Source organism: Urocampus carinirostris, chromosome 14, assembly GCF_059441175.1.
Source record: "Urocampus carinirostris isolate Australia breed hairy pipefish chromosome 14, RoL_Ucar_1.0, whole genome shotgun sequence".
NCBI classification, from domain to species: domain Eukaryota; kingdom Metazoa; phylum Chordata; class Actinopteri; order Syngnathiformes; family Syngnathidae; genus Urocampus; species Urocampus carinirostris.
In genome coordinates, this window is record NC_142362.1 from 27861762 (window position 1) to 27889382 (window position 27621).

Sequence of the window (27621 nt, forward strand, 5' to 3'; positions counted from 1 at the left end):
TATGTCAAGATCAGAACGGAGACAGGACCCACTTGCGTTGCGTTTTTCATAAGTTTTATTGGAAGAAAGAGAAAGGGTTGCACCCACGATCCGGTGGTTGCTAGACGCGGGAAGCAGGTCGCTCTGAACGCGGAAGTGGATCCTCCGAGACGAGGGATGGTGGTGTCGGGAACGGAAAAACGGGTCAGTATACGGGACAGGAGAGCAAAAACGTGGTCGGGGGTCGTAAGCGGGTCGTAAGCCAGGAAAGGAGGGTAGACGTGGTTGGGAACAAAAGAGGTCGAAAGCCGGGACGGGAGAGTAGACGTCAGGATCAAAAACGGGTCGAAGCCGGGGATCAGACGGTAGCAAAAACAGGTGGGAGTCAGGGTCGAAAAAGGCTGTTTAACTGAGGTTCGCAGACAGACTGACAAAGGGGACAGATAGGAGTGGGTATAAATAGGGACAGCGAGCCAATTAGAGTCCAAGTCAATTGGCGCCAAAGGATCGGGCACAGGTGAAGCATATCGCTAATCATGACAGTATAGGCGTTTTGAGTACTTGAATTTGGAAAAATTAAATCCTGGACTGTTGTTCAACGTGCATTTCACACAAAATTCAGAATGGAGCCTCCAGAGAGGAAGCCCATATTGTGAATGCGTAGTAAATTCACAATTTATGGCCAGCTGATACAACAGGGCGCCCCTCAATTTCAGGAGATGGGATTAAGTTTGAACTGCTTTCCAGCGGAGCCTCCGTGGATCGATCAGAAGAGCCACCGATGTCCTACCACAACTGTTTGGTGTGTCTTAAGAACACATCTGCACATGTCGCCTTACAAGTTACAGTTAGTCCAACCGAAAATAGGAGATGATCCGATGACCAGCTTGTTTTTTTGCGCTGGGCAACTTTCCACATAAATGGAAACGTTAAAAAGCATAACACTTTCATATGTGTGATGAGAAACCACATGAACCTCTCGAGCATCACCGAGATTCCCCAATGGTGAACATGTTTTGTGCTATGTTGAAGAATGCCTTCTAACGACCGTTCCTTTTTGAAAGCGCAACGATCAATGGTGAGACGTACCTCGACAGGCTGGAAAACTGGTTAATGGATAAATTGAGTGGGAAAGTTGGTGTCTTAAATTTGCAACAGCATTGGGCGTTACTGCACTGGAGCCTCAGGATTAGACAGCTTCTAAACACAACACTGCCATACAGATTGATTATTAGACGGTCTGGGCAGAATGATACGATGTAATGTCCTGGCCACCCAGATCTTGGATATCACACCATGCGATTTGTTGTGGGTATTTGAGAAAAGATTGGTCTTTGTGCCCCCTGTTCTAATAGACATTGATGAGCTGAAGGTGTGAATGACTGAAGCTGTGGCAACCATTGACAATGCAATGCTGGGACTTGTTGGCAAGAATTTGACTATTGTCTTGATTTGTGTCATGTGACTAATTTTGCTCACATTGAACATTCTATTGAAAAAGTTAGATTATAAACTTTCAGAATTTACCAGATGTGTTTTTGTATCCGTAAACGTTTCTGAGATATTTAACGTGAAAATGTGCCCGAGACCTTTGGAACAACAAGTTTTATTTTGGCATCAGGCCACCGAACAAAAACAGTGTGGAGGTATCTGATCAATCAATGGTGTTGTAGAATTACTACAGCATGACTGTAGAGAATTACTACCTCTAAGGCTGGTTGTCAAGGGTGGCCTTAAAGGAAGGAATTGTACCGTTGGAACGTCTCTGAACATTGACAAATGTAATATCACCCAGAGTGACTCAGTCAAAAATTTAGGTGTCATATTTGACCCCGATCTGTCCTTTCGAACACACGTTAAGAATATTACTAGAACAGCTTTTTTTCCATCTTCACAATATTGCTAAAATTTGCCCTATGCTGTCTCAGTAGGATGCGGAGATTATAGTTCGTGCGTTGTTATCTCCCGTCTTGATTACTGTAATGCACTACTCTCTGGTCTCCCGAAGTCCAAAATCAAAAGCCTTCAGCTAGTAAAAAGATGCTGCAGCGAGGCTTTTAACTAAGAAAAGAAAGTTTGGTCACATTACCCCGATTTTAGCTAACCTGCATTGCCCCCCTCTTAGTTGAAGGTGTGATTTTAAGGTTCTGTTGGTATTATACAAAATCATGCATGGACTTGGTCCCTCATATCTTTCAGATTGAATTCCGCCCTATGATACGGGCCGGAGCCTTCGCTCTGAAAACGCTGGTCTACTAGTGATCCCAAGAGCCAAGAAGAGATCCGCAGGTTCGAGAGCGTTCTCCATTCGGGCCCCGGTGCTGTGGAATGCTCTTCCCCCTGAGATTTGATCTGCAACCTCAGTGGAAATGTTTAAATCTAAGCTTAAAACACACTTCTATTCTATAGCATATGAATAACCTGTATTTTTATGTTGATAATATGTGTATTATTTGCCCTCATGTAGGTTTTAGATGAGGGGATGGTGTCATAATAGTCTGTAGTTTGCAATAGTCTTTGATCTGTGCAGCCCTTTGAGACTCTTTGTGATTAAGGGCTATGCAAATAAACATGACTTGACTTGACTCAATATTTCAATCAAAGCTCACTGTAGCACCAGCAGCTAACACGAAACACCTGATCTTAAATGTGAAAACTCTGCTATTTCAAAATAAGATTATATGTCCTCATATCATGTCTTACAAGTTGTCCATCGGCTCCTGGTGTTCCGGGATCGCCCTGTTGAGAGACGATAAGAATATTCCAGTGATGTATGTAGCTTTGAAATGCATCAAAAATCATGTTCCATGAGAGTTATTCTTCACCCTGAATCGTTGCATGTATACAGTCACATCCAAACTGTCACCCTTCTCCCCCTTTCTGCCAACTTGGCCCTGACAAGAAAAACAAAATCAGGCACAGAAAGTACAGCGTTCTAGTTCCTACCAGAACCTCATTTAAGGCAAGCTTACAGGAAAACCCGATGCTCCGTTCCGCCCAACTTGACCCGGGATGCCGGAATCTCCCGTTGTCCCGTTGCAGCCGTTAGCACCGGGTTTTCCTCTAGGGCCCGGTTGTCCGGGGTGGCCCTAAAGGAAGGAATTGTACCGTTTCAACATGTTCATTAGGAAAAAAATGTCCACTAAAGAAGTTACTCACTGGGATTCCGTCGTTTCCGGTGAAGCCGGGCACACCTGTCATACCCTGCGGAGGTAATTTAACGTGAAATCAAGCAAAAAAGATTCATCAACAATTTACACGTTTTTCCACATTACCGTATTTCCTTTAGGCCCGATATTTCCATTCCGTCCTGTATCACCCTGTTGACCCTTTGGCCCCTGAATGCCTGCATCACCCGGTCTGCCTGGGGGCCCAGCGATACCTTGAGGCCCGACAGGCCCATGTTGACCCTGAAGAATAAGCAAATGTGAATAAAATCATCTGTAGTGAGTTTTGCTAGCTTGTTTGATATATTTAAAGAGACATTGTGTATTATTAAGCGCCTCCCTGTGGTAAAAAACTTAATTAAATAATTGACTAAAAAGCATAACTACGCAAACTCATCATACAAAAGTGAAGGGCAAGTAACTTGTAGTTATTTTACACAACATAAGCCTTGCCTAGCCATAGAGGGAGCTGACAAAGAAATGAAAAAAATAAAACTAAAATAAAAATGGTGATGTTTGATCACTTTGAATCTCCGTAGTTTATATTCTCCCTTGTGCTTTGTAGCACTTGTTTAAGATTGCATTTCAGAATACAGCAACATCCAGTGGTCAAATATGACACAGTGTCCTTATAAAAGGAAATTACAATAACTTCATTATTTTATATGGTCGCCAGGGCGGATGGTTGGTTAGCGTGCAGCCCGACGGTGTGGAGGTCCAGGGTCTAATTCCAGCTAACACAGCCTCCTCGTGCGGAGTTTGCATGTTCTCCCCGTGGCTGCCTGGGTTTTCTCCGAGCACTCCGGTTTCCACCCACATTCCAAAAACATGCATCTCAGGTTAATTGTCCGTTCCAAATTCTCCCTTGGTGTAAATGAGCGAGTGAGTTGTCTTGTCTCTGTGTGCTATTAACCAAGATAGCTGGGATGGGTTCTGGCATCCCCCTGACCCTACTGAGAGAGAGAGAGAGAGAGAGAGAGAGAGAGAGAGAGAGAGAGAGAGAGAGAGAGAGAGAGAGAGAGGGAGAGAGAGAGGGAGAGAAAGAGAGAGCGAGATGCATCGCTTCGGTGGCACAATTAAGGCGCGAGACACAAATTCTTCTCAGCGAGATGCAGTAAATGCAGAGCAGGTGTCCGGTCACAATACAGTATGAAAGATACTACGATATCAATAGGCATCGGAGATCCTAAGTCAAGGGGGTGGTGGCTGATTGTTGTGAATCTTTTTCACAATCTTCTTTTTTTTTCTTACATTTTTTTCCCGTGAAGCAGTAAACCAGCGAGTCACGCGTGAAACGAAAATAGCAACTAAAAACAATATTCAAAAGATTTAAAAAGATCAACATGCTCTTTTACATTCCTGTCTTTGCTGCTGTGGTGTTTGTGGTCTGAGTCATGTTCGACCTGGGGGAAAAAAAGATGAGCTTGCAAACTACTGCAAAACTTGTGGCCAGTGGGAAAACGGATTTGTTTGTTTGGTCTGATGGTGGAAATAGGTCAGCCAAGATCTTTGTGGTTGGGGAGGGGCGGGGGTCTCAACATTTTTTTGTGAGAACGTAAACATAACAACCCTGGACAAATAATTTGTTTATCTTCATTATTGCCTAAGGGATGTAGTGTAATGGCATCTTATGCACCTACTAAGTACTTTAATAAATTCTTTTACAAATGGAATAAATTGGTACTATGGTACATGCTCTCAAGTTTGCACAAGCTATGAGATATGAAGGGTTCACCGCTTCCACCGCTTGGTGTACATGTTTTCTTCTACTTCTTTAAAGGGACATTGTGTAATATTTATTGCCTGATAGTGGTACAAAAAGCTTTCATTCAGCAAAATTACATGAATTATCATAACATTGTTAATTTTAATAACAAAAAAATAGTAGGTCGAGGAATTTGTATTTCTTTTCGATAGTGAAATTGCTACCTAGAGGTTGCTGCCATGTTTTTCTGCCATCTTGTTGCTACGCTTTGCTCTTAGTGCCGGTTTTCGCTGGCTCTAGACAGTGTCATCTGGTGGTCAAATATTATACACAGTGTCTTTAATTTCGAACAGTTTTCAAGCAGTTCTAAGGGGGTCGCCTTCAATGTGAGTATTTACGGTAATTTGTAACTGGATAGTTACCTTGAGAGTAAGTTTTGAGTGATTTTAGGCGACGATTTAAGGTTCAGACTTTGGGGTGCAGATCACCCAGTGACTATGTCTTGTTACATTTTTTTTCATTTCACTTAAAGTAATATACAACAGCATACTCTCACCGTAATGAACCAAAACCTCCACAGACTCCGCTGCTATGCCGCAAGTGACAAGCGAGTGAAAAGAGAAGCAGAGAAAGGGGCGAGAGCGGTACTAGGAATCAAAATGTCTGAACCATTTAAAGGCAGTAAAATATTTCCGACTGCCTTTTTGACATTTTTGTTTTGTTTTACTTTAAAAAAAACGTAGTGTTTTTCCATCACATCTAAGCCTCTGCTGTCATTTATTAAGAAAAAGAGAGATTTAAAAATTATTGTAATGAATTTGGGGGTGCTCAACATCATTACTATTAAAATGAAGTAAATGATAGCTGTAACAAATTACCCTTTTTCAGAATTGCGCCCAACAATGATTATGACACAGTTTTGTCTATATGGAGCGCTTCGGATGTGTTTAGGTGTGCAGACAGGAACACCGACGAGTCGCCAAAATACGTTAACCACCCACCACCGCAAGAGGGCGCCGTGTAACAACACGGATTCTATGCAATGCCCAGAGCCTCGTCTCTAAAGTACTTTAAGTAAAGAAATCTGTTAATGCACTTACAACCATAAAATCCATTCATGCATTATCTTTACCGCTGATGTTCGTGTTTGTGGAATGTGGAAGGAAGCTTATCCGCACAAGCACGAGAAGAAAATGCTCTTATCTAGGAAAAAAAAAGGCCTTAAAATAAATAGTTTACAATTTAGTTCACCCTGCAGATCATTCTCGCTCTTTTTCAGTATGTTTGTTTTTTGAACAACAAGATAAAAATGTAGAACAACTTTAAAATCCGGTTAGACAAAATAGAATTAAAAATTACAACAAATGATAAGAAAAACATTTAAAAAGTCTATTCAAGCAACAGAAAGTTTTTACATTAAAAAAATGAAACTAATGCCGGGAATTTATTTTCAAACATTTTAGGTTAACAAGGAAAATAGGTTGGTGGATATGGCTGCTGAAATAACAGTAAAACTAACTACAAATTTAGGCGAGATTGTAATTAGGAATGCACAATTGGGCACATTGGGTTAAATGACATCATAGCTATCGGCCCAATAGAAAAAAAAAGACTCACTTGCTATAATATTCAATGAGCCAAATGTACTTGTGAAAAATACACTAAGCGTTTGAAGTCTTCATTAGAATTTATTTTGAATTTCTACAGAAGTAGCAGCGCAATTTGGTCGTTTCTCCTCTGTGCCTCTTCATAATGTGTGTAAGGCATTAGTTATACTGTTAATTGTGTCTTTTTTTGTAAAGGGTTCCGTGAGATGTGAATTTATTCGTTTATATACATAAATGCTTTTAATACAGATGGAAAAATATTGGAAAAGCAAAGTCCTTTACAGGACAAAAAGCATTTAATACAAAAACAAAATACGTAATGTAATTGTCACAAAGTTTGTTTTCGAACAAAAATATGAAAGCCACATGTGATATATTGTACGATGTGATAGTAACTGGATAATCAGGCCAGGCTGTATCTGCCTACGACACACAAATGGAAGGGGTGCCACAACAACCATAGCGGGTAGGGGGTCTGTTAACGGGAACAGGAATATGAATTTATCTAGTGTTGAGTGGATGGAATGCCTGGTTGTGCAGCCACATTAAATGTCAGAATGGGATGTGAAGTCAAGGAGCAATGAAACAATTCTGTTTTCTATAATGCTTAGCCAGAAGAGAAGAAAGTTAAAGAATCATTGAACTCATTTTTATCATATTTAGTCCTGCAAAAAGGCAGTCCAAGCAGTTCTAAGGTGAAGGTATGAGACACAACAAACTCATTCTGATAATAAATACTATATAATTACAATACAATGAAAGATATAGTTTAGCAGAGCGCAATACACAGTATTAAAAAAAAATCAAAACGGAAAATGTGTATGGAGTATATGTAAGGAAGTTTGTAATAGCAAACATTTATTGTTGATGCTATTTAGTCATTCATTTGTTCAATAAAATTAATACACTATTTTGGGTTGCATACTTGAATGGATAAGCAACTTATTTGACAAGATTACAGTATTTTTCCCATAGTTTTTTAAAATGTTAAGTATCAAAATGACGGTCTCATTGATTCATGTGTGTACGCCTTTAAATGTGAATATTGCTTCTCAATTTTATCCATCCATCCCGGCCAGTGGGCAGGGGACACCCTTAAATGGTATATACAAAATTGAGAAGCACACATTAATCAATCCTTAAAATTTTAAAATAATAACGTTCACGGCTACAGTGTACAGTAATTGTATTGGTTAAATTTACTCTTGGGACAGTAAAACGGTTTGTTATTTGGTTTAAATGTACAATAGATAATCTAATCGTATAATAATTGTTATAAAATATAGGTTTCTACTTCACGGATCATGCCAATCACAGGTACGTTTTGGAACTGTTTATATCTGTAGACACAGTGAAGAAAAAAGTATTTGAACACCCTGCTATTTTGCTTTTTCTCACACTTAGAAAGCATTAAAGGGTCTGACATTTACATCACAGGTGCATGTCCACTGTGAGAGTGGGATAAACTAAAAAGAAAAATCCACAAATCACAATGTATGATTTTTAACAATATATTTGTGTGATACAGCTGCAAATAAGTATTTAAACACCTGTATATCATCTAGAATTCTGACTCTTAAATACCTGTTAGTCCACCTATTAGAAGTCCACCTGCACTCCATGTTTTATCCTGAATCAGATGCACTTCTTTGATGTCGTTAGCTGCATAAAGACACCTGTCCACCTCATACATTTAGTAATACTTTAACTTGTAACCTGGTGAGGACCAAAGAGCTGTCCAAAGACACAAGAGACAAAATTGTCCACTGTTGGAGCAATCATTCGAAAATGGAAGAAGCTAAACATGTCGGTCAATCTCATTCGGATCTATTATTCTAAGAAAGGTGAAGAATCACCCCGGAACTACACAACAGGAGTTGGTCAATGACCTGAAAAGAGCTGGGACCACCGTTTCCAAGGTTACTGTAGGTAATACACAAAGACATCATGATCTGAAATCATGCATGGCACGAAAGGTTCCCCTGCTTAAACTAACACATGCCAATGCCCATCTTAAGTTTCCATAGGACCATTTGGATGATACAGAGGATTCATGGGAAAAAGTTTTGTGGTCATAATTCCACTAAGCGTGTTTGGAGGAAGAAGAATGAAGTGTAGAATCTGAAGAAAACCGTCCCTACTCTGAAGCATGGTAGTGGTAGCATCATGCTTTGCGGGTGTTTTTCCTCTACATGGGACAGGATGAGTTCACTGCGTTAAAGAGAGGATGAGAGCACGGCTGCTCATGGGAGATTTTGGGAACTAACCTCCTTCTCTCAGTCAGAGCATTGAAGATGAGTCGTGGCTGGGTCTTCCAACCCGACAACGACCCAAAGCACAGTAAGAAGCATATCAAGGTTCTTGCATTGCCCAGCCATTCTCCAAACCTGAACCCAATTGAAAATCTTTGGAGGGAGCTCAAAATTGGTGTTTCCCAGTGACTGCCCACAAACCTGACTGTGTGGAGGAGTTGGCCAAGATCCCTCCTGCAGTGTGTGCAAACCTGGTGAAAAACTACAAGAACCGTTTGACCTCTGTCATAGCAAACAAAAGGCTACTGTATCAAATATTAATATTCATTTTCTCAGGTGTTCAAATTCTTATTTCTAGCTGTATCACACAAACAAATCGTTAAAAAAATCATACATTGTGATTTCTGGATTTTTCTTTTTAGTTTATCTCTCACAGTGGAAGTGCATCTACAATGAAAATTTCAAAACCCTCCATGTTTTCTAAGTGGGAGAAATTGCAAAATATCAGGGTGTTTAAATACTTACTTTCTTCACTGTATACACAATTTGATTTTTATTACAGATTAAGATAAAAGTTACAACCAGCTCGAGTTACGTCCACCCGTACTTTAGACAATAGCCAGCAGATGCTCATTTATTAAATGCTCATTTATTAAATTCAATTTCTGGTGCTACAGCAACACAACAGCCCGGCAACGCGTACAACAATAAGAGCAATCTGCCAGTGGACCGTCTCGGCAGTAGATGGCTCCAATGTAAGTCTTTGTGGTCTTTGGTACTTTACAAACAGTTGGTTGGAACCAATCTTGGTTTTAAGGTAATGTAAGTTTTCATCCATCCATCTATCCATCCATCCATCTATCCATCCATCCATCCATCCATCCATAATCATCCATCCATCCACCCATCCATTAGTCAGTCCATCCATCCATCCATCCATCCATCCATCCATCCATCCATCCATCCATCCATCCATCCATCCATCCATCCATCCATCCATCCATCCATCCATCCATCCATCCATCCATCCATCCATCCATCCATCCATCCAGCCAGCCAGCCAGCCAGCCAGCCAGCCAGCCAGCCAGCCAGCCAGCCAGCCAGCCAGCCAGCCAGCTAGCCAGTCAGCTTGCAAATACATCCACTTTATTACTTGATGAATTGTCACTCCCATTGTTAAAAAATGAATTAATTTGATTTGTCTAAAATGTCATCGATATCAATATAGTGAACTTTGTATGCAACAAGATTAGACATGGAACTCCATGGTAAACATTTGACAAAGACTTTAAAGAGGAAAGAAATAGATAAAGATGAAAGGCAGAAAAAAACATTTACAACATAGTGCTTAGAGACTGTCCTAAGTTTTAATAATAGTGCAATGTTTGTGAATGAAATAGAATGGTGTATCATAAACAAAGTGCAATGGAAAGTAATGCAACAACATTTATCAGCAACAAAAAAAGGATAAATACAAATTAAGTCGTGAGATATGTTTTTAATGGTTTTGTGTGCTTGTTTAGGGTGGTGATGGCTCTTGAAAAAAAGCTGACTCCGAGCCTTGTCCTTGTTTTGAGGGACTTGTCGAAAAGGTCAAAGAGGTGGCTCTGCTTTGATTCTCTGAGGGAGATGTTTTGGGCTGTTGAGTACTCCCTGTATGTTTTCCTGTCCTTTTCCGTGCTCCCCGTATACCACACGGTGACAATGTATGGCAGGATGCTTTCCACTGCTGCTTTTTAGAAGGACATCAAAAACTTCTGATCCAGGTTATTCCACCTGAGGACCCTTCGGAAGTGCAGTCTCTGATGGGCCTTCCCTACCACAGCCCTGGTGTTGGCAGACCAGGAGAGAGTTTGAAGAAGTGGACTATCCCCACAATGTCAAAAATATACAGTACTGAGGAGGAACAGACAAGACGACATTCCACCTTTGCGTATGTACGCCATGACATCAGCTTCACTTGAGATACTCAACATTCTTCAGCGTCTCTCTGCCGTTGGCCTGTTTCCTTCATCCTCGGCACGCCATTGTTATCTGCTCGCGCCGCTTCTACCGGCATTTCCTGACTTGCTTTCCCCGAAATCGCCTCTGCAATCGCCGTTAAAGTACTTCCCTTCGCTAGAACGTCAAGGGGGCAATCTCTTGACAAGGCGAGCGGATAAAAAAATAAAAGACATCCTGCTGTTGTCTGAACTCACTAACATTGAACCGTAGCGAGTTCATTGGAGTTAACATGAAACATCAAACTCAGAAAACAGTTGAACAAACTTTAAATGAACAAAATTGTTTGCCAAAAAAATGCTCTTTTGAAGGGACTGTGTGTATCTTTTACCACTAGATGTCGCTGTGTTGGGTTGTGCAACCTAAATGAAGGGCTAAAAAGCACAAACATAGATTATAAACTGGGAAAATTCAGAGATTTATTGCGATTAACCTGAAAATTTGAAAGAGTTAATACTCGTTCAACTTTTAAATGAGCATAATTAGTCCTAAAAAATACACTTTTGAAGGGACAGTGTGTATCATTTGACCACCAGATGTCGCTGTGTTGTGTCGTGGGACCGAAAGGAAGTGTTAAAAAGCACAAACATACATTCCAAACTACGGATATTCAAAGATTTATCGCGATTAACCTGAAACTTGGACGGAGACAATAGTCGTTCAAACTTTAAAACGAGCAAAATTAGTCCTAAAAAGTAAACTTTTGAAGGGACAGTGTGTATTATTTGACCACTAGATGTCACTGTGTTGTGTCGTGGGACTGAAAGGAAGTGCTAAAAAGCACAAACAAAGAATACAAACTACGGACATTCAAAGGTTTTGTGTGACTAACCTGAAACTTTGATGGAGACAATAACAAAACAAATTTTAAAATGAGCAAAATCCGTTCTTAAAAAATACACTTTTGAAGGGACAGTGTCTATGATTTTTACCACTAGATGTTGATGTGTTGTGTCATTTCAATCAAAATTGAGTGCTAAAAAGCAAAAGGAAGAATACAAACTACAGAAACCGAAGGTGACCAGCTACACCTTTTTTCTCATTTTACCCTTTATTTAGTACCTGTTGCAGCAAGATGAGAGATAATTATGTCAGCTCTCTGTAGGTGAGGGGGTAAGGCTCACGTTACGTCAAATTAATGCAAATTTCTTTAACCCGTAAGTATTTAAAAAAAAGCTTTAAATGATAGGTCATGCATTTTTGCTTATTTCTTAATCTATATTTTTTTTAAATGAAAGAAGGCACAAAATAATACACATTATCCATTTAAAAGTGTTTTATCCAAGATTATTAATACTTTCCTTATTTAAATGGACTGGCCTTCGTATCACACAACTGTTTACTAACTCCAAGGTTTTCATCACAAGAAAGATCAGGAGGAAATCCGTTTATATTTGTCTGTTTCTGACTTTCTAAAGGACATTTTTAGTATCAGCGGTGTAAGTCTGATTGGACATCTGGTTTGTATTTGACTTAGGATGTGTGTGCAAACTACAATACATTTGTACACCATGGTGTATTCGTCAGATGAGGTGACTGTTTATTGGATCAAACACAGACACCTCGATAAACCTGTGTTTTATTGTGCCAGTTATTTTTTATTTTCCTATGATCCATGTTGTCTTTTAAATTTTTGACAAGAGATTAAAAGATATAGAGATTCATATGTTGATTGACGGGCAGCACGGCGGCGCAGTGGTTAGCGCTTGTGCGGCACAGTTCATGTCATGGGAACCTGTCGTGGGTTCAAATCCAGCTCCAGACTTCCTGTACGGAGTTTGTATGTTCTCCCCGTGCTTGCGTGGGTTTCCTCCGGGCACTCCGGTTTCCTCCCATGTTCCAAAAACATGCATGTCAGGTGAATTGGCCGGTCCAAATTGTCCCTAGGTGTGAATGGGCGAATGAGTTGTCTGTCCCTGTGTGCCCTGCGATTGGTTGGCAACCAGTTCAGGGTGTCCCCTGCCCACTGCCCGGAGATGGCTGGGATGGGCTGCAGCCCCCCCGCGACCCTAGTGAGGATAAGCGGTACGGCTGATGAGATGAGATGAGATGTTGATTGACATTTTTTCCTCTGTTCATCAAAATAAACCGTCAATGAATTTAAAATCCACATCATAATAAAATGAAAACAACTAAAAGAAAAAGCTAGAGCTCATCTTGGACTCTCTCCGGACACTTTTCACAATAATACATTCTACAAACCCGAATAATGATAACAGAGTATTAAATGATTAAAATAATTGAATCATATGTATATCCATCTACCCATTGTCTGCACCGCTTATCCTTAGGAGGGCCGCCGGGGTGCTGGAGCCCATCCCAGCCATCTTTGGGCAGTGGGCAGGGGACATCCTGAACTGGTTGCCAGTCAGTTTCAGGGCACACAGAGACAGACAACTCACTCGCTCATTTACACCTAGGGACTATTCGAACCGGCCAATTAACCTGACATGCATGTTTTTTAGAATGTGGGAGGAAACCAAAGTGCCCAGAGGAAACCCACGCAAGCACGGGGAGAACATGTAAACTCCGCACCGGAAGGATCGATCTCATGACCTTGGAACTGTGCGGCGGGCGCGCTAACCACTCATCCGCCGTGCTGGCCTAATATATATATATCGCATATATTTATATATATGCCCCCCATTGCTTTGTGTGTTTTGTGTCGATTTTAAGTCACATGTCTATTAGCTGTTCTGTCTGATGCCGTAAATTTAACATGCGCTGGGGAACCGGCTTGTGGGGTGAGGTTGAAGGGGGGATCTTTTTTGGGACGAGCCCAAGAAGAACAGGATGGGAAATGCATGGCCTTATGGACCGAAATCTGACCAGCGGGAGAAATAAAATTGACGCGTAAACAATTGTCAGGAAGCATTTGTTGAATAAGGAAAAGAGAAACCAAAAGTAGGACAGTTAAGCACAGGGGACCAAAAGTATGGCCTGAGGGCTGTTTGTTCCCTTATATTTTTCCATGGGCCACGCCATGTAATACAATGGACACTCCTTGCTGGTCCTACAGGTCCCTTAAAACAAGGACAACCTGGCTTAGACACAGTTTTTCTCCCCGTGGCCATCACCACCCTAAACAAGCGCACCAGACTGTAAAAAAATGATGGTTTTTGTAAATGTATAGAAAAATTAATATTCATCTTATTTATGGACTTATTTTGGAGTTAAGTTGCTGTTTGATTACACTGTATATGTCTGCATGTATATTTATCCATAATTAAAAGAGAAGCAGGTTATTTTATTTCTTCATGCATTTCCGAGGTATCAGATGCAGACAATCAAATCAATCTGTCATTTTTCCCTCCTGGCCCCTCAAATTGTTCAACCAAATGTGGCCCGTCACTCAAAACGTTTGCCCAACACTGTTATACAGTATGTGCTACAGGTTTCGTGCAACATATTCATGGCCAAATTCAAGCACTTTTTAAGGACTTTTAAAGCCAACATACTAATTTGTCCAGTACCATTAAAAGTTGACTCCGATGCAGAGCCACAAATATATTTGAATTTACATAAGTGATTTTTAATCTTGTGTGTGTATTTATCAAGACATAGAGTTTTTAGATTTTGAGTAAATCGCGAATATATTAGTCTCTCACCATATAGGTGTTGGGTAAAATTATTTTTTAATTAATACATTTTTTAACAGCCCGTAAAAAATAGCCATAATAGATACGTAATCCTTGCACTAGTACAGATTTCAAAGTAGCCTGTTTAGGCTTTGCATGTGTACAGGACAATACCATACAAACTAATGCCAGCTGCCGTTAATCGCGAAGGAAGAAGAAGAAATCTAATGGCAAATCAAAGCTACTAGAGAGCAGTGTCTGTGTTATTTTTAAGCAGACTTGATCAGAAACATGGCAACAATTTCAAGCATTTCTATGATCACTTTTTCAATCCTTGAAGACACAAAATTATAATAATATAGGCATTTTTAATGATTTTAAGCTCCTGTACGAACTCTGATGCTAGCAGGGAGTCAAATCCCTCAGTTTTTCTAGAGATGGCACACAGAGGCAGATGTTATTACATGTACGGTGTAAAGCAAGGGTGCTAGCTCAGGGGCCACATGGTAGAATCACCATCTCACAGGGGCCGAACTTGTAAATTAATGGCATAAAAAGTCTGGCTTTGCTGGAGGTTGGGGGTCTTTTTCGAGGCTAACAATTAAATTTTGATTCAGGGAGGAAAAATCTGATTATAAAATGATTATTGAGAGTTTTTCCCCCTAATTTTTTTTCTCTTTCCTAAGACTTAAAGTCCTGTACTGGTTTTAACTGGGCATTTATAAAAACCTAATAAGCAAAATGATTTAAATGACTTATTTACTGAGTTTTTTTTTGCTTTTTAATTGTTTTTATGAACATGTTTATCTGAATATGAGAATTTGTATTTTGAAGACTTCATATCTATTATAGAAAGGAAATGAAGCTTTTTTAAACATCTGCAAAAACGTCCTTAAACAGGAATTGTGACTTTTATTTTCAGTAAAATAACATTAGGATGGGTTTTTTCAATGCTCTTATTTATATTTATGGTAGTCAGCAAATACAGCTACAGTGGGTGCTTTGCGAGTGGCACCTGTCCACTGGCAACTTCCAGTGGACATTTTTGAAACTGCATATGTTTAAATCAGTTGGGGGGGACCTGATCCTTTGGTTTAGGATTTCCTAATCAGCATTTTCAAATTCCCAACTTGTTGAACGGTCTAATTATGATTCATGGTCCGTGTAGTTTATAAATTCCAGCAGCTGTTCAAATACATTTTAGTTCTATTGCGAAAATGAGCTGAATTGAACTATAGTAGACAGGTTTTTCCCGGAGGAATTCGAGGCCCATGTGACTGATCAGCCAATCCCGTTTACATGTTTGTATTGGACGAAACATTTGTGAACTCATTTCCTGGAGATCTCCGCTTTTGCCGTGTCTGTGAATAAAAGCCAGACCGGTGGGGCCTTGCGATGGATGCCCCGTAGGAGGACTGTGGACTGGGTAAATAAACATGTGCAGATGATGTTTGGATATCTATGAGAGTGTGTTTAGATCAGGGGGGAAGGGGGGAAAGGATTCTCCATCCTTCCGCGGCTGAGGAGAAACGTTGATGACACCCCCCCCCACTGGATGAACGCAGACATTAAATATACAACAAGGAAGGAAGTTTGACAGACACTAATGTGGGCCCTGTTGACAGTGGCATGCACAGATGGACAGCAGGAGGTGCTAAAGCTCCTGTCCGTCTGTCCTTTTATTTTTGGATTGACGAGGGTATTTTGGAGAAGATGCAACATTAAACCTTGGGGAGAATGTCCAATTTTCTTTTCTTGTATACCGGAACACTCCTGCATAACACACATCCCTGGTCTGTTTTTTTCATTTTCTCAGGTCATACTTTGCTGTTGGAGACAACAGGGATTAAACCAAGATCTTGATGTGGAGAGCTTCTAATCCTAACCACTGAACCACCGGTGATATATCTGACATAGTAAAAGGGATGTTACAATGACAATAAATTAATTTCAATTATTCTATTCCATTCCAAGCATTGTAAGGGACAAACGTTGTTGAATATGTGCGGCTATGTTAAAATAACGTATTGACAACATAAACTATGACCACAATACCAACATAGAATGTACATGTATTTATTTAATGTCCTTCAAAGTTGGATTAATAATCAGATAAACCAAAGAGTTGCTTCCCTCATCGTGCTTTTTTTCCACTCATTCATAGCTTTCAGGATGATTTTAGTTTTTAATAGTAAAATTAAGAAAATGGTGTGATAGTGAGATAAAATCAAATGCCTTGTCATTGGTCAATTTATCTCTGCTGGTCCAGAGAATAAGATTTGGCGCTCTCACTGCCATGACCTGGGTTCAATTTCCATTGTTTTTAATGTTTTACAAGAGTGGTCACTGATATTTTTTACTAAACTTCCTGAAACCGAAAATGTAAGCCATATATTACTCATTTTTCCTCTATATCTAGAGATTTGTCCCCAAAACAATAGGTCACGGGTTCAAATACTGTCAACAGCCTTCCTGTACAGAGTTTGTAGGTTCTCCCTGTCCTTGCGTGGGTTTCCTCCAGGCACATCAGCTTAATTGTCGGGTCCAAATTGCCCCTGTATGAGAAAGAGTAAGTGAGTTGTCTGTCTCAGTGTGCCCTGCAACTGGCTGGCAACCGCTTAGGCCGGGTGTCCCCTGCCCACTGTCTGAAGATAGCTGGGATGGGCTCCAGCTCCCCCTAGTGAGGATAAGCGGTGCAGATAATGGATGGATGAATATATAGTCTATGCAAACTACATGATTCACACAAGATTTTTCCTTTAATGATACTGGAGATATTGGAAAATTGGCTTTGATAGTACTTAGAAATTGCTTTATTTACGAACCTTGTAAAAGATGTAAATGTTCATATAGTTTCAAAGGACTGCACTGACCACAGATTATTGCAAAACAAAGACTACATAACACCATCCCCTGATCTAAAACCTACATGAGGGCAAGGAAAAACTCAAAAACCTCAACATGAGGACAATGAAGAAACCTTGAGAAGAGACCGCACATGAGGTAATCCCCCTTCCAGGATGACCAGGCTGCAATGTATGTAGCAATAACAATAACGAAATATAGGTTATTCATATACTATAGAATAGAAGTGTGTTTTAAGCCTAGCTCAGGCTGGGTCAGCCTTTAATACATGCGGGCCTCGGTCAGGTCAGGCCGGGCTGGATTTTTTTAGGCCCCACCTCGAATTGTGTCACATTCGCGCGCATCCAACTGGACTGACTGGGCGGATCCAAGAACCGATCGGACTTCCGTTCTCCTGGGCTTTTCTGTATTGGTGCACCTGCACGCTTGCCTCAGGTCTGAGGAATGAGATGCTCACGGTCCCAAAACACGCGTGTGTGTCCAAACAGGACGCAGCTGCGTGGTGCACGCGTGAGAAAAAACATATAAGGGCTCGCCGTCCGGAATGAGGTGTCGGCCCAAACGTGCGGACGTAATGCGTCTGCACGAGATCTGATTGTGTTTACGTGTAATGCGATCCGTGAAACGGGTGTCGGCCTTTTCGCTCCCACGGTTATGTTATCACGCTGAAATTGCTTCTTTGGGGTGCAATTATCATTTTAGGGACTTTCTACAGTACATAAAGTATAATTTAAAACTAAGCATTTGGGGAGTATTTAACTCGGCTAAATACAAAACCACAAAGCCCTCGCCATTTTACGGTCTCGCTTTTTCACAGGTTTTCATCATGCATTTTTAATGGCCAATTTCAAGCCCCTTTTAAGGACTTTCGAAGCCAATTTCTACATTACTCCAGTACCATTACAAAAATAAATCTACAGTCCTGCTCCTTCATGGATTTTCATCATGTGTTGTGTTCCGTATTCTGATTGGTTAAACACTCCTTAAAGGAGTAGGTATTGGTAGAAATAAATGAATGTTTACAGGTACAGTAATATGTGCTTTTATTCGATAAATTAATGCTTGGGATTGTAAAAAGCAGACGATGTACACCTTTTTAATGGCCAAATTAAAGCACTTTTTAAGGACTTTCAAAAACAATTTTAAAATTTCTCCATTAAAAAAAAATCAACGGTCCCGCTCCTTCATGGGTTTTCATAATGCGTCGTGTTCTGTATTCTTATTGGCTTAATAGCAAAATTCAAGCACTTTTTAAGGACTTTCAAAGGCAATTTTTAAATTTCTCCAGTACCATTACAAAATAAGACATCTGGTGTCAATCATGTATTTGCAGACCCACAAATATATCTGCGATTCACATACGTATGTGATTTTTAATCTTGGGTGTGCATATATCGAAACAGAGGATTTTTACATTTTGAGTAAATATATTTGTGGATTTGATTGTTGAGGGTGTACATATTTTTGAGACAAATCTCTGTTAATATAGGTGTTGGGTAAAATGTAATATGTAGAGTACATTTTCAGTTGCAGGAAGTTCTTCCCCTCTACCACTGGGAAACGCAGCCTTAAGTTTTTGCATAGTGCATAATAGGTGTCCGTAATCCATACGTAATCCTTGCACTAATACACATTTCCTCGTGCCCTGTATAGTTGTGGCATCAACCTTCTCCGTAGGGGGCGATGACGCTTCCTAGGACAACGTTATACAAACTAAGGCCAGCTTCTGTTAATCACTAGGAAGGAAGAAATGCAATGGAAAAGCGAAGTTACCAGAGTTTTGGTCTTATTTTTATGCAGACTTGTAGGACATGGCAACAATTTCAAGCATTTATTAACTCGTCATCAAAATCTAAGCACTTTTTAATCCTTGAAGAAACACAACATTAAAATTCAATCATTCTCACGGATTTTAAGCACCCGCACGAACCCCGATAAAGGGTTTGTTCTTTGGTTTTAATAAAGTGTAGTTTAGTATATTTATTTATATTATAATGGTAAAACAATAAAGGTTTTCTACTTTATGGATTTTAACTGACTATTTTGGAACGGACCACTGTACTTCAAAACAAAGCACAAATCTTGGAGATCAGGTCACATGTGTTGCCAGAAATGAAGAAATGAAAACTGCACATCATTCTTTTACATTCTGCATTTTTTTTGGTGTCACTTTGGTAGAAAAAGGGCAGGATTTTGGAATCCTAATCTGAAACTAGTTTGAAATAAATAAAATATCAATATTATTGACAATAAGCAAGTACTCGGACCAGCCTTAACTTCGACATAGGTGCTGTTCTTTTTGGTTGGCTTTTATTTGACAATTACTGCTTTTTCACAGCCCACATTTATTGGCAGGCTACAAATCAGTGCATTTGACCTGCACCCTGTGTCAACACAGGAAAAATTGAGATCTACAAGGGCTAGTTGTTTCCTGTAGGCCCGTATACTACACGTTGCTTTCGCAAGCTGACCTGATGGGGAACATATGCGGTTGCTCTTCATTGACCATAACATTTCAAGACTCGAATGTGTTTCTCAGTCGTAGCAGTAAAAGGTTCAATATATTATCACTCCCATGTCATTTGAACCTAAAAATGTAACCCAGTTGAAAGATTCAGAGATGCATAGGCTATCGGCGAATATATCATGCCTTGGATCCAAACAGACTATTATCTGGTCACAGCAGAAATCAGAAAATTGTGGCACTACTTTGTCTAATCTTTGCAAACAATTTGAGGTGCGTTCTTTCTAACTGATGATTAAAGTAAATGGGATTGCTTCCAGACGAGTGGCGTCATATTTACACAGATTCTACGCTGCTGACTGGATACACAGTCATCCACAGTTTCACATAGTGTAATTTATTGATGATAATGATTATTTTGCGACAGAGTTTATTGTTGTACCACTACCTGTCACTGTATCGTGTAGTACAGAGATTCAAAGGTTCAAAACTTTTTCTTCTCTTTTTTCTACCCAGCCTTTTCCAAAAAAAAGGAAAAGGAAAAATAAGTAAGAAAATATGAGGAGGAAAAAAGAAAAAAGGGCACAAATAAATGAAAAGGGAAAAAGAAAAAAAAGAAGAAAGGCTTAGGGTTAGTCAAGAAAGTCAAGAAAAAAAGGTATAGAAATAATAGATGAAAAATAAGACAAAGGGAAAGAGAAAATAGGGGCAGAAGAAAGAAAAATGGAGAAAATGAAGCAGAAGACAGAAAATAAAATACAAAGGGAAAGAAAAAAAATGAAAAATGAAATGAAAAGCAAGACAATAGGAAAAAGAAAATGAAAAAAAAAATAAAAAAGGAGAAAAAATAATAAAATAAGAAAAAGATGAGAGAAAAGTAAGAAAAGAAGAAACAAAGAGAGATAACAAGAAGAGAAAAAAAGTTGTTTGGGGTACCTCATGTGGTGAGTTATGTAAAATAATACAAAATTCTCCACCTGCGAGTATTTAAAGAAATGCGCATTTATACGATAGTTCATTTATTTTGATGATAAATGAAATAGTTTTTGTCTGATAAATCAAGTTTTTTTTAACCCCTATGTGGCGCTAAATAATACACACTGTCCCTTCAAAGGTGCTGTTATTAGTAATGTCCTACTCCTCGCATGCAAATAACAGAACCTGAAAAAGAGTGGAAAACTGCCATTATATTTCTGCTGCTGAAAATGAAACCTGATGTTTTTATGGTCCTGGTGGCACATTTCCAAACAAATTAATCCCTGCCAGATATAAAACTGTACTCCTGACTTTAACGTTGTTTCCCTATTATAGAACTATATTATTTACACTAGAAAAGGGAAAGGGAATATATGGGCTTTTGTAAAAATATATGGCTCTGGGACAAAAGTCACTTCTTTTTACGCATTTAGGCTGGGAGTGCAACCCCGTGTTCTACCACTAGTGGCAGAAGTGCACTTTTCCACCTTTAATAGAAAAAATCTCGCTACAATGTTTTCCCTGTCTTAGCATATGAGATGCATCAGAATACTCATGGGAGTGTGACATCTGCCTTCTACCAACTTCGGGGAACTTTTTTCAAGTGTAAAATCTGTGGAATTTGAAAAAGCTTTTAGATTCCAATGGATGTCGAAAAGTCACATCTATGAAACAAAATGGAGGACCAATAATGACTACCCGAATCTCAAGCTTACAACTGTGACCATGTCACACACAGTAGCTGAAGGTAAATACATCCATATCCCTCTTGTTTGCAGTATTTAGTTAAATTTTTACCAAGAACTCTGCTTGCACCTTGTTTTAAAGCCTTTATTCACGACAACATGAATGAATGATCTTAATATACTTTTTATGTGGGATATTTGTTGATACCTGACACATGCTCTGGCTTTATTATTATTTCATATTAAATACAATTTTTAAATGCCACTCAGTTAAATAAAATTTATTCATTCATAAGCTATAAAATAGAAATGTGTTTTAACAGTTAAACAGTTCTCATGGGTCAAAGCATTCCATAACACCGGGGCCCGAATGGAAAACGCTCTCGAACCTGCGGTTCTCTTCTTGGCTCTTGGGATCTATGTCTTTATTATGTTTATAGTAGGTTTATTATTTGAATAAATAGACTCAGTCAACTGCTAAAAATATAATTTCACTAGAAAATCACAAGGACCCAGCACTGGGGATCTATTTTCAGAACAGGTCCGTGGGGCACCTAAGCTGTCCTCAGGCACCCTGAGGCCCACGTTGGAAAACCCCTGGTTTAAACTGAGTCAAGGAGTAGCATTTTGATTATTAAAAAAATCAGGATATTTCCAAGCGAAGGATAACGGTAACAGATCGTATCAATTGATACTACCTATCCTTCACTTGGATCAGATCTATACCCAACTCCCTAGAATCGCCCACCCCTAGTTATGAGGGTTTTTATGTTAAGTCAAGTCAAGTCATTTGTATTTGTATAACCCTTAATCACAAAGAGTCTCAAAGGGCTGCAAGATTACTGACTGAGCCATACATTTTATTTTTCTTTTCATATTGCTATATATTATTTAGGTTTTCAATTATTTTCAATTAACTTCAGTAGACTATATTGTCGATATTTCATCGGCCTGTCCCACGGCTCGCAGCCAAAATTTTCCATTTAGCCTTCCTTCCCTATGACTTAGACAACACTACTGTAGAAGACTTTCCAGTTCTTGAGAAACTACTTGGTATTTTTCTTCTATCTTGATTAACAATCTTTTTTTTCAAATCCGCCAGCTGTTGTTTAAATCTGACCATTATGATTCATTTAATGTTTAATCCCGCATCAAAATTTCACACAAGAGGAACTTGTTACCGTCCAATTTTCGCATGGAGTCATTCCAACTCCAACAATAAGCCATTCCTTTCCCTGCACGGAGTTTAGTGACAGCAACAGGTTAGACTTCCCAGCATTTTCCTTCGACGCCAAACAGTTGGTGGTTTTCTTTGCCAGGCCTTGTTCTGGGCAGTCAATGGGAAAAATTGAAGCTTTTACGATTCTGTCTCAGGGATTTGGTGTTAAAGGCATGATGTGTGAGGATTCTTTCTACAGTGGTTGAGGGTGTTGACAATTATTTTATTTGGGATCAAAGTATGTGCATAAATATAAATATAAATATAGATATATACTTACAACCATTCAGCTTACGAAGAACGGTAGATACGAACATTTTTTTCAGGATATCAAAAAATATCTGTACATTGCTGTAAGTTAGATTTTGTATTGTGTGCACCTTTTTTCAAGTACAGGACATTACTGTAGAGCTTCTTTCCGCTGCTACCGGAGTGTGGCCTTGTAAGAGGTCACCCAGTATCCACCCCAAAGAAGAAATCCGCTTCCTCTTCTACTTTGTGTGTAAACATTCTATACTGTATCTCCAGCGCGCTAAGAACATTAAAGTTTTTATTGTTTAATATCTTGTGCATCCATTGAACATGGGTGGTGTAAATTGTAAAGAAGAAGAAAGCCGTTTCATTTGAAAGAAGAAAGAAAGCTTGATGCGGTTGAGAAAATGGTTGGATCGCTTTTTTTTCGTCCACTTTCGACCACGGAGGAGGGATTCGCCTAACCTCTAAAGCTCATCTTCCAAAAGAAAGTTGAACTTAACTTTATTTATCTAGAGCATATTATTTTATGAAATGTTTATTTTCTAGTACAAAACAACACAGTTTACTTATGCAAGCCTTAAACATGAATGAATGAATGAATGAAAACTTTATTCAAACATTAAAATAAAAAACAAATAACTCAACAACAAAATAATGTTACATAATATGTTTGAAAAGGGGTACTAATATAATATAGCACTTAAGCAACTTATAAACAAATTCAACATACGAACAATCTTGTTCGTAAGTAGGGCAGCGTCTGTATGAATATAAATATAGATAGATGGTTCAATGGGTCCCGCCAGGTTCTCACAAACTTGCATGATCCAAAAAATATAACGATGTTTTTAGATAAAATATCGCAAACGCCATGGTGTCCTGCTTGCATCCTTTTTGTTTTCCTCATTGACTTTTGCTTAATTGGTTAATACACATGTCGTCTCTGTAGAAGCGCTATTTTGTGTCATGAGGAGGACTTTGAGTGCTAGAACGTGGCAAGAGAGGAAGGAGTGGGGATTAAAACTGGATATAGAGCCCTAGAAAGTCCTATATAGTCCTAGAAATAAATACAAACTACAGATAAAACACAGTTAGGTACAAATTAATACATACATAAATAAACTCTTCTCACATTAATTCATTATGGGCTGCAAATGTTATTCAGGGGAAATCCTATGTGTGACTTGTGTGTGTTTTCCCTAACAAGTTTATATTCTATCGATAAGTATATAAAGGTATCATTCCCTCTCGAAGGGAAGATACACACAGTCGCATTTATGAAGTCCTGCCTTTTTGAGTTATTCGGGCATTTGTGGCTTATGAATGATGTTGAAAAATATTTAACCTTGACATGTTAAAGCTACCATGTATGTTTTAGGAATGTGGGAGTAAGTCTGACTACCCTGAGGAAATCAAACATACAAACTCCTCACTGTACATTGGAAACTAATCTTGTTCTGTTGTCAGATAATTTTGCTCCCCAATGTGACTAAATTTGACTGTTTTTTTTTATCTTACAACTACAGCAGAGTGGGACTGGAAGAACTGAGGGGAAAAAAAGTAAATTGAATAAGAAAATAGCTTACCCAAAAAACAAAATCACTAGGTGATATGCGAAAGGTCCCGGGTTTGTGACCGGGTGGAAACATTTGTTGGCCTGTAGAGGGATGGGTGCCACCAGGCAGTACTTGCCCAAGACACACCACAGGAAATGGTGCCCCTACAACCCTAATGGTTAAAAATACCCAAGGACCCAATTTCACAAAGAATGTTTGTCTGAAGCCTGATTGTTTCAAACCCAAAATGATGCTTTCACACAGCAGGGTAACTCAAACCAGGGTATCAGATGTAACTCAGTTCCACAAAGACCTATCTTCTTACCTAGAAACCTACCTATCTAACCACCTACCTAGAAACCTACTTGCCTGCCTGTCTGCCTGCCTACCCTTCTTCCTTTAGAAGTTTTGCAGTGTAGTGCCTGATCTAAAATTCAAACCTGACACTTCAGGAATGTAAAGCATACTAACTGGTACCTCACAATGCTTAATATATTTTAATGAAGTTATAGTCCATCTGTGGATGTCATATTTGATCGTCTGAAACAATCCAGGAGGTGATCCAAAGTGGAGGTCCAAGGGTTACACTCCATCCACAAAACAGCGCATCCTGTTTATGAGAGGTTTAATGAGATTTGTTCTGACGTGATCTTTCACACCCGGGAGCTATAAAGTAGGGCTGATCCAAGGGGTTGAATACCACAATCAGGACCTTTTGTTGAAAACAACATCAAAAGATCTTTGAATTGGAACTTTATGAAATCCTAAACATTCCTTTAACCCAACAGGGAAGAGTACAGCGTATAATATGGTCAGTGCAGGCCAGTTTTCACAAAACAAGGAAATCTCTTCCATTTATAGACCCTGCCCGCCAATAAATACGCGAGATTTTTTCCCCACAAAAAAGAAGCCGTCATTTATGGGAAAAAAAAAAAAAGAAAAAAGATCAGTCGTCCGTTGTTGTGTTCTGCTTCTAGAGATATGTGTCATTTCCTGGTCCAGCATCAGTTGTGCCAGGATTCCCAAGATGGAGCAGACAGATTCCCCAGGCTTCTGCATAACAACCACTGATGCCCAATAATGCATTACAGAGAGGTCATGCAACAAGCCGCCTCTGTCCTCAGGGTAATTTGGCGATATAAAAATATGATCTGGAGGCCTTTTTTCATAACCCAAAATCGTTCGTAAGAACAATCACAAAAGACAAAATTAAACTGCTCAACATACTTAGCTGAACATGTATATCGCTTTCTGTTTCACTCTGACAGTTGTCGTGGGTTTTACATCAAATGGTCTGAAACATAAATAAGCAGTTTTTCTTCTCACTACACTTCCAGTAGGATATGTTTTTCTGCATTCCTCTGAAGATGATCTTAGTCTGGGGAGTGGGCGGCCAAAGATTTATGAGGGTCGCATATTTACACCCACGAAAGGCAGTCTTTTGTCTGTTTCTCAGGGTTTCTATCTGTACACAACTATTCTGGTGAAAGTTCATTTACTAGGCCTGAGCGATACATTCATTTATTAAAGACGACTACACATTTTCAATGACGATTGATTTGATAAACAATAAACAAAACCATTATTTTTCATGCAGTAGATTCTCAAGAGCTTGCATAACTTTGCTCTCATGAGTTTTTTCCTGCCCTTCCCTTTTGTCATTCGCGCCATGCTAGCGGAGCCACTGCTATAGGTGGGTGATGTGTTTACAGTTTGCGACAGTCAGCAACCTATTTTCAATGCATATTTTCTCCGAAGCTAGCACTAGCAGCTAGCTTCACTGAGGCAGCCACTAGCATTGGCAGATCAGATAGCCTATTTGTTAGTAAAACGTTGATTATCTCAAAGTGAAAACCATGCCCGTTGCTCTGTACGTAGCAAAACGTTTTTTTTTTTGTCACAATTACTTATAACAAAATGCCAGTAACATCTGAATAGCTGCAGAAACATTCAGTAAGGTGAAATATTTATACTGTTTTTCTTTTGCAGCGTCATTCTCATACCTGTCAACCTGTACGTTTTTGCCGTACAAAGTACGTTTATTAAGCATTTTAAGACGTGTACGACGTACAAGAAAATCTGTACGGAAAAACGCAAATTTATCAATTATGGGTACCATCCGTTATACACCGACTATCACAAAACGGCAAATCAATCAAGGCGGTAGCCTCTATCTCGGTATCGTTTTTTGCAAACGAAGTGAGCGGTTTGATGTTACTGTGCGCATGAGTCTGCCGCCTGGGGATTTCCCATCATGCATCATTTGGTGTTTTCAGGGTGATGTGCAGTGTTAATCTTACACCAAACGTAACGCTTTGCATGAAGTGGAAAAGTCCATTCAAATGTTTGGAGAAGGCCGAACGATGTACACCCAAAACTTTTTTCACGGAAGTTCATCCTGGTGTATAAGTCCTCATTTAGCCTCATAAGTGGTGTCATGCAGCAGCACAGCTGAGTCAGGTTTTTGCCAAGTCAAGCAGCTGCGAAGCATTTGGAAGAAATGTCATCGTCACGGAGATTCGGGTAGTAGGAAGATCGATGGAAATTGAACATAAAGAGATGAGGAGCACATCTGTGAGGAAACATCTTGTTTTCTGTCATATTCCCCTATTCATGTCTTTGGCGGGTGCACCAGAGAAACCTCTTCCAATAGAGTTTAGTGCCAGCTCGGCTGAATGAACAGGGAGAATCCCGATGTTTACAAGGTATCTCATTGCTTCATTGTTGAAATTTCAAATCGAACTCGATTCAGCACAGTATTTAAAGGTGTATTTGACATATTTAGATAAATGACGCACGTTGCTTCTCAGGCTTAGCATGTCGTTCTCAATGTTTTTACTGCACGATGGAAATCGCCTTGACGCAAATAGCGGGCGAGAGTGGGCAAGACGGAGGCAGATAACGCCAATCCGTTGACCCCCCTTGTCGGAATATCGTGATGTACTCAGACGTGGAATGCGGGATTTCCTTTCCGCGCCTCGGTTCACCTTTTTATGGGCTTTTCCTGTATCCTCCTCGATGCGCGTGCAGGGCGAAGGGCACCAGCTACTGTAACGTTGCTATTTTAAACAGTCTTTCGAGCCAACATACAGCAGCTAAACCATTTAGTTACTCCTATTAAATGATTTATGATTTTGCAGGGTGTGCAACTGATTAGTGAAGGGTTAATTGGTTTAGGACATTTTTTTAAAATGGTGGGAAGTCCCAAAAATATTTTATAAGCTATTCATGTTTGAAACAGACCAGGCTGGATTTAGCTGAAATTCAAAAGCCCAAAAAGGGCGTACCACACAGAGTAACTCCGTTCAAAAG

The 27621-nt window shown here is 39.5% G+C and overlaps 1 protein-coding gene across 2 annotated transcripts in view; it reads right to left on the bottom strand.

Annotated features, from left to right (window-relative positions):
• col4a2 (collagen, type IV, alpha 2) overlaps positions 1–27621 on the bottom strand; it is a 94383-nt gene that overhangs the window by 21087 nt on the left and 45675 nt on the right. For both annotated transcript variants that reach the window (XM_088353568.1, XM_088353567.1), the window contains exons 5-9: positions 3255–3389; positions 3139–3183; positions 2952–3068; positions 2805–2873; positions 2683–2718 (exon numbers count right to left, since the gene is read on the bottom strand). In XM_088353568.1, coding sequence (XP_088209694.1) covers positions 2683–2718; positions 2805–2873; positions 2952–3068; positions 3139–3183; positions 3255–3389 — 402 coding nt within the window. The remainder of the gene's footprint in view (positions 1–2682; positions 2719–2804; positions 2874–2951; positions 3069–3138; positions 3184–3254; positions 3390–27621) is intronic.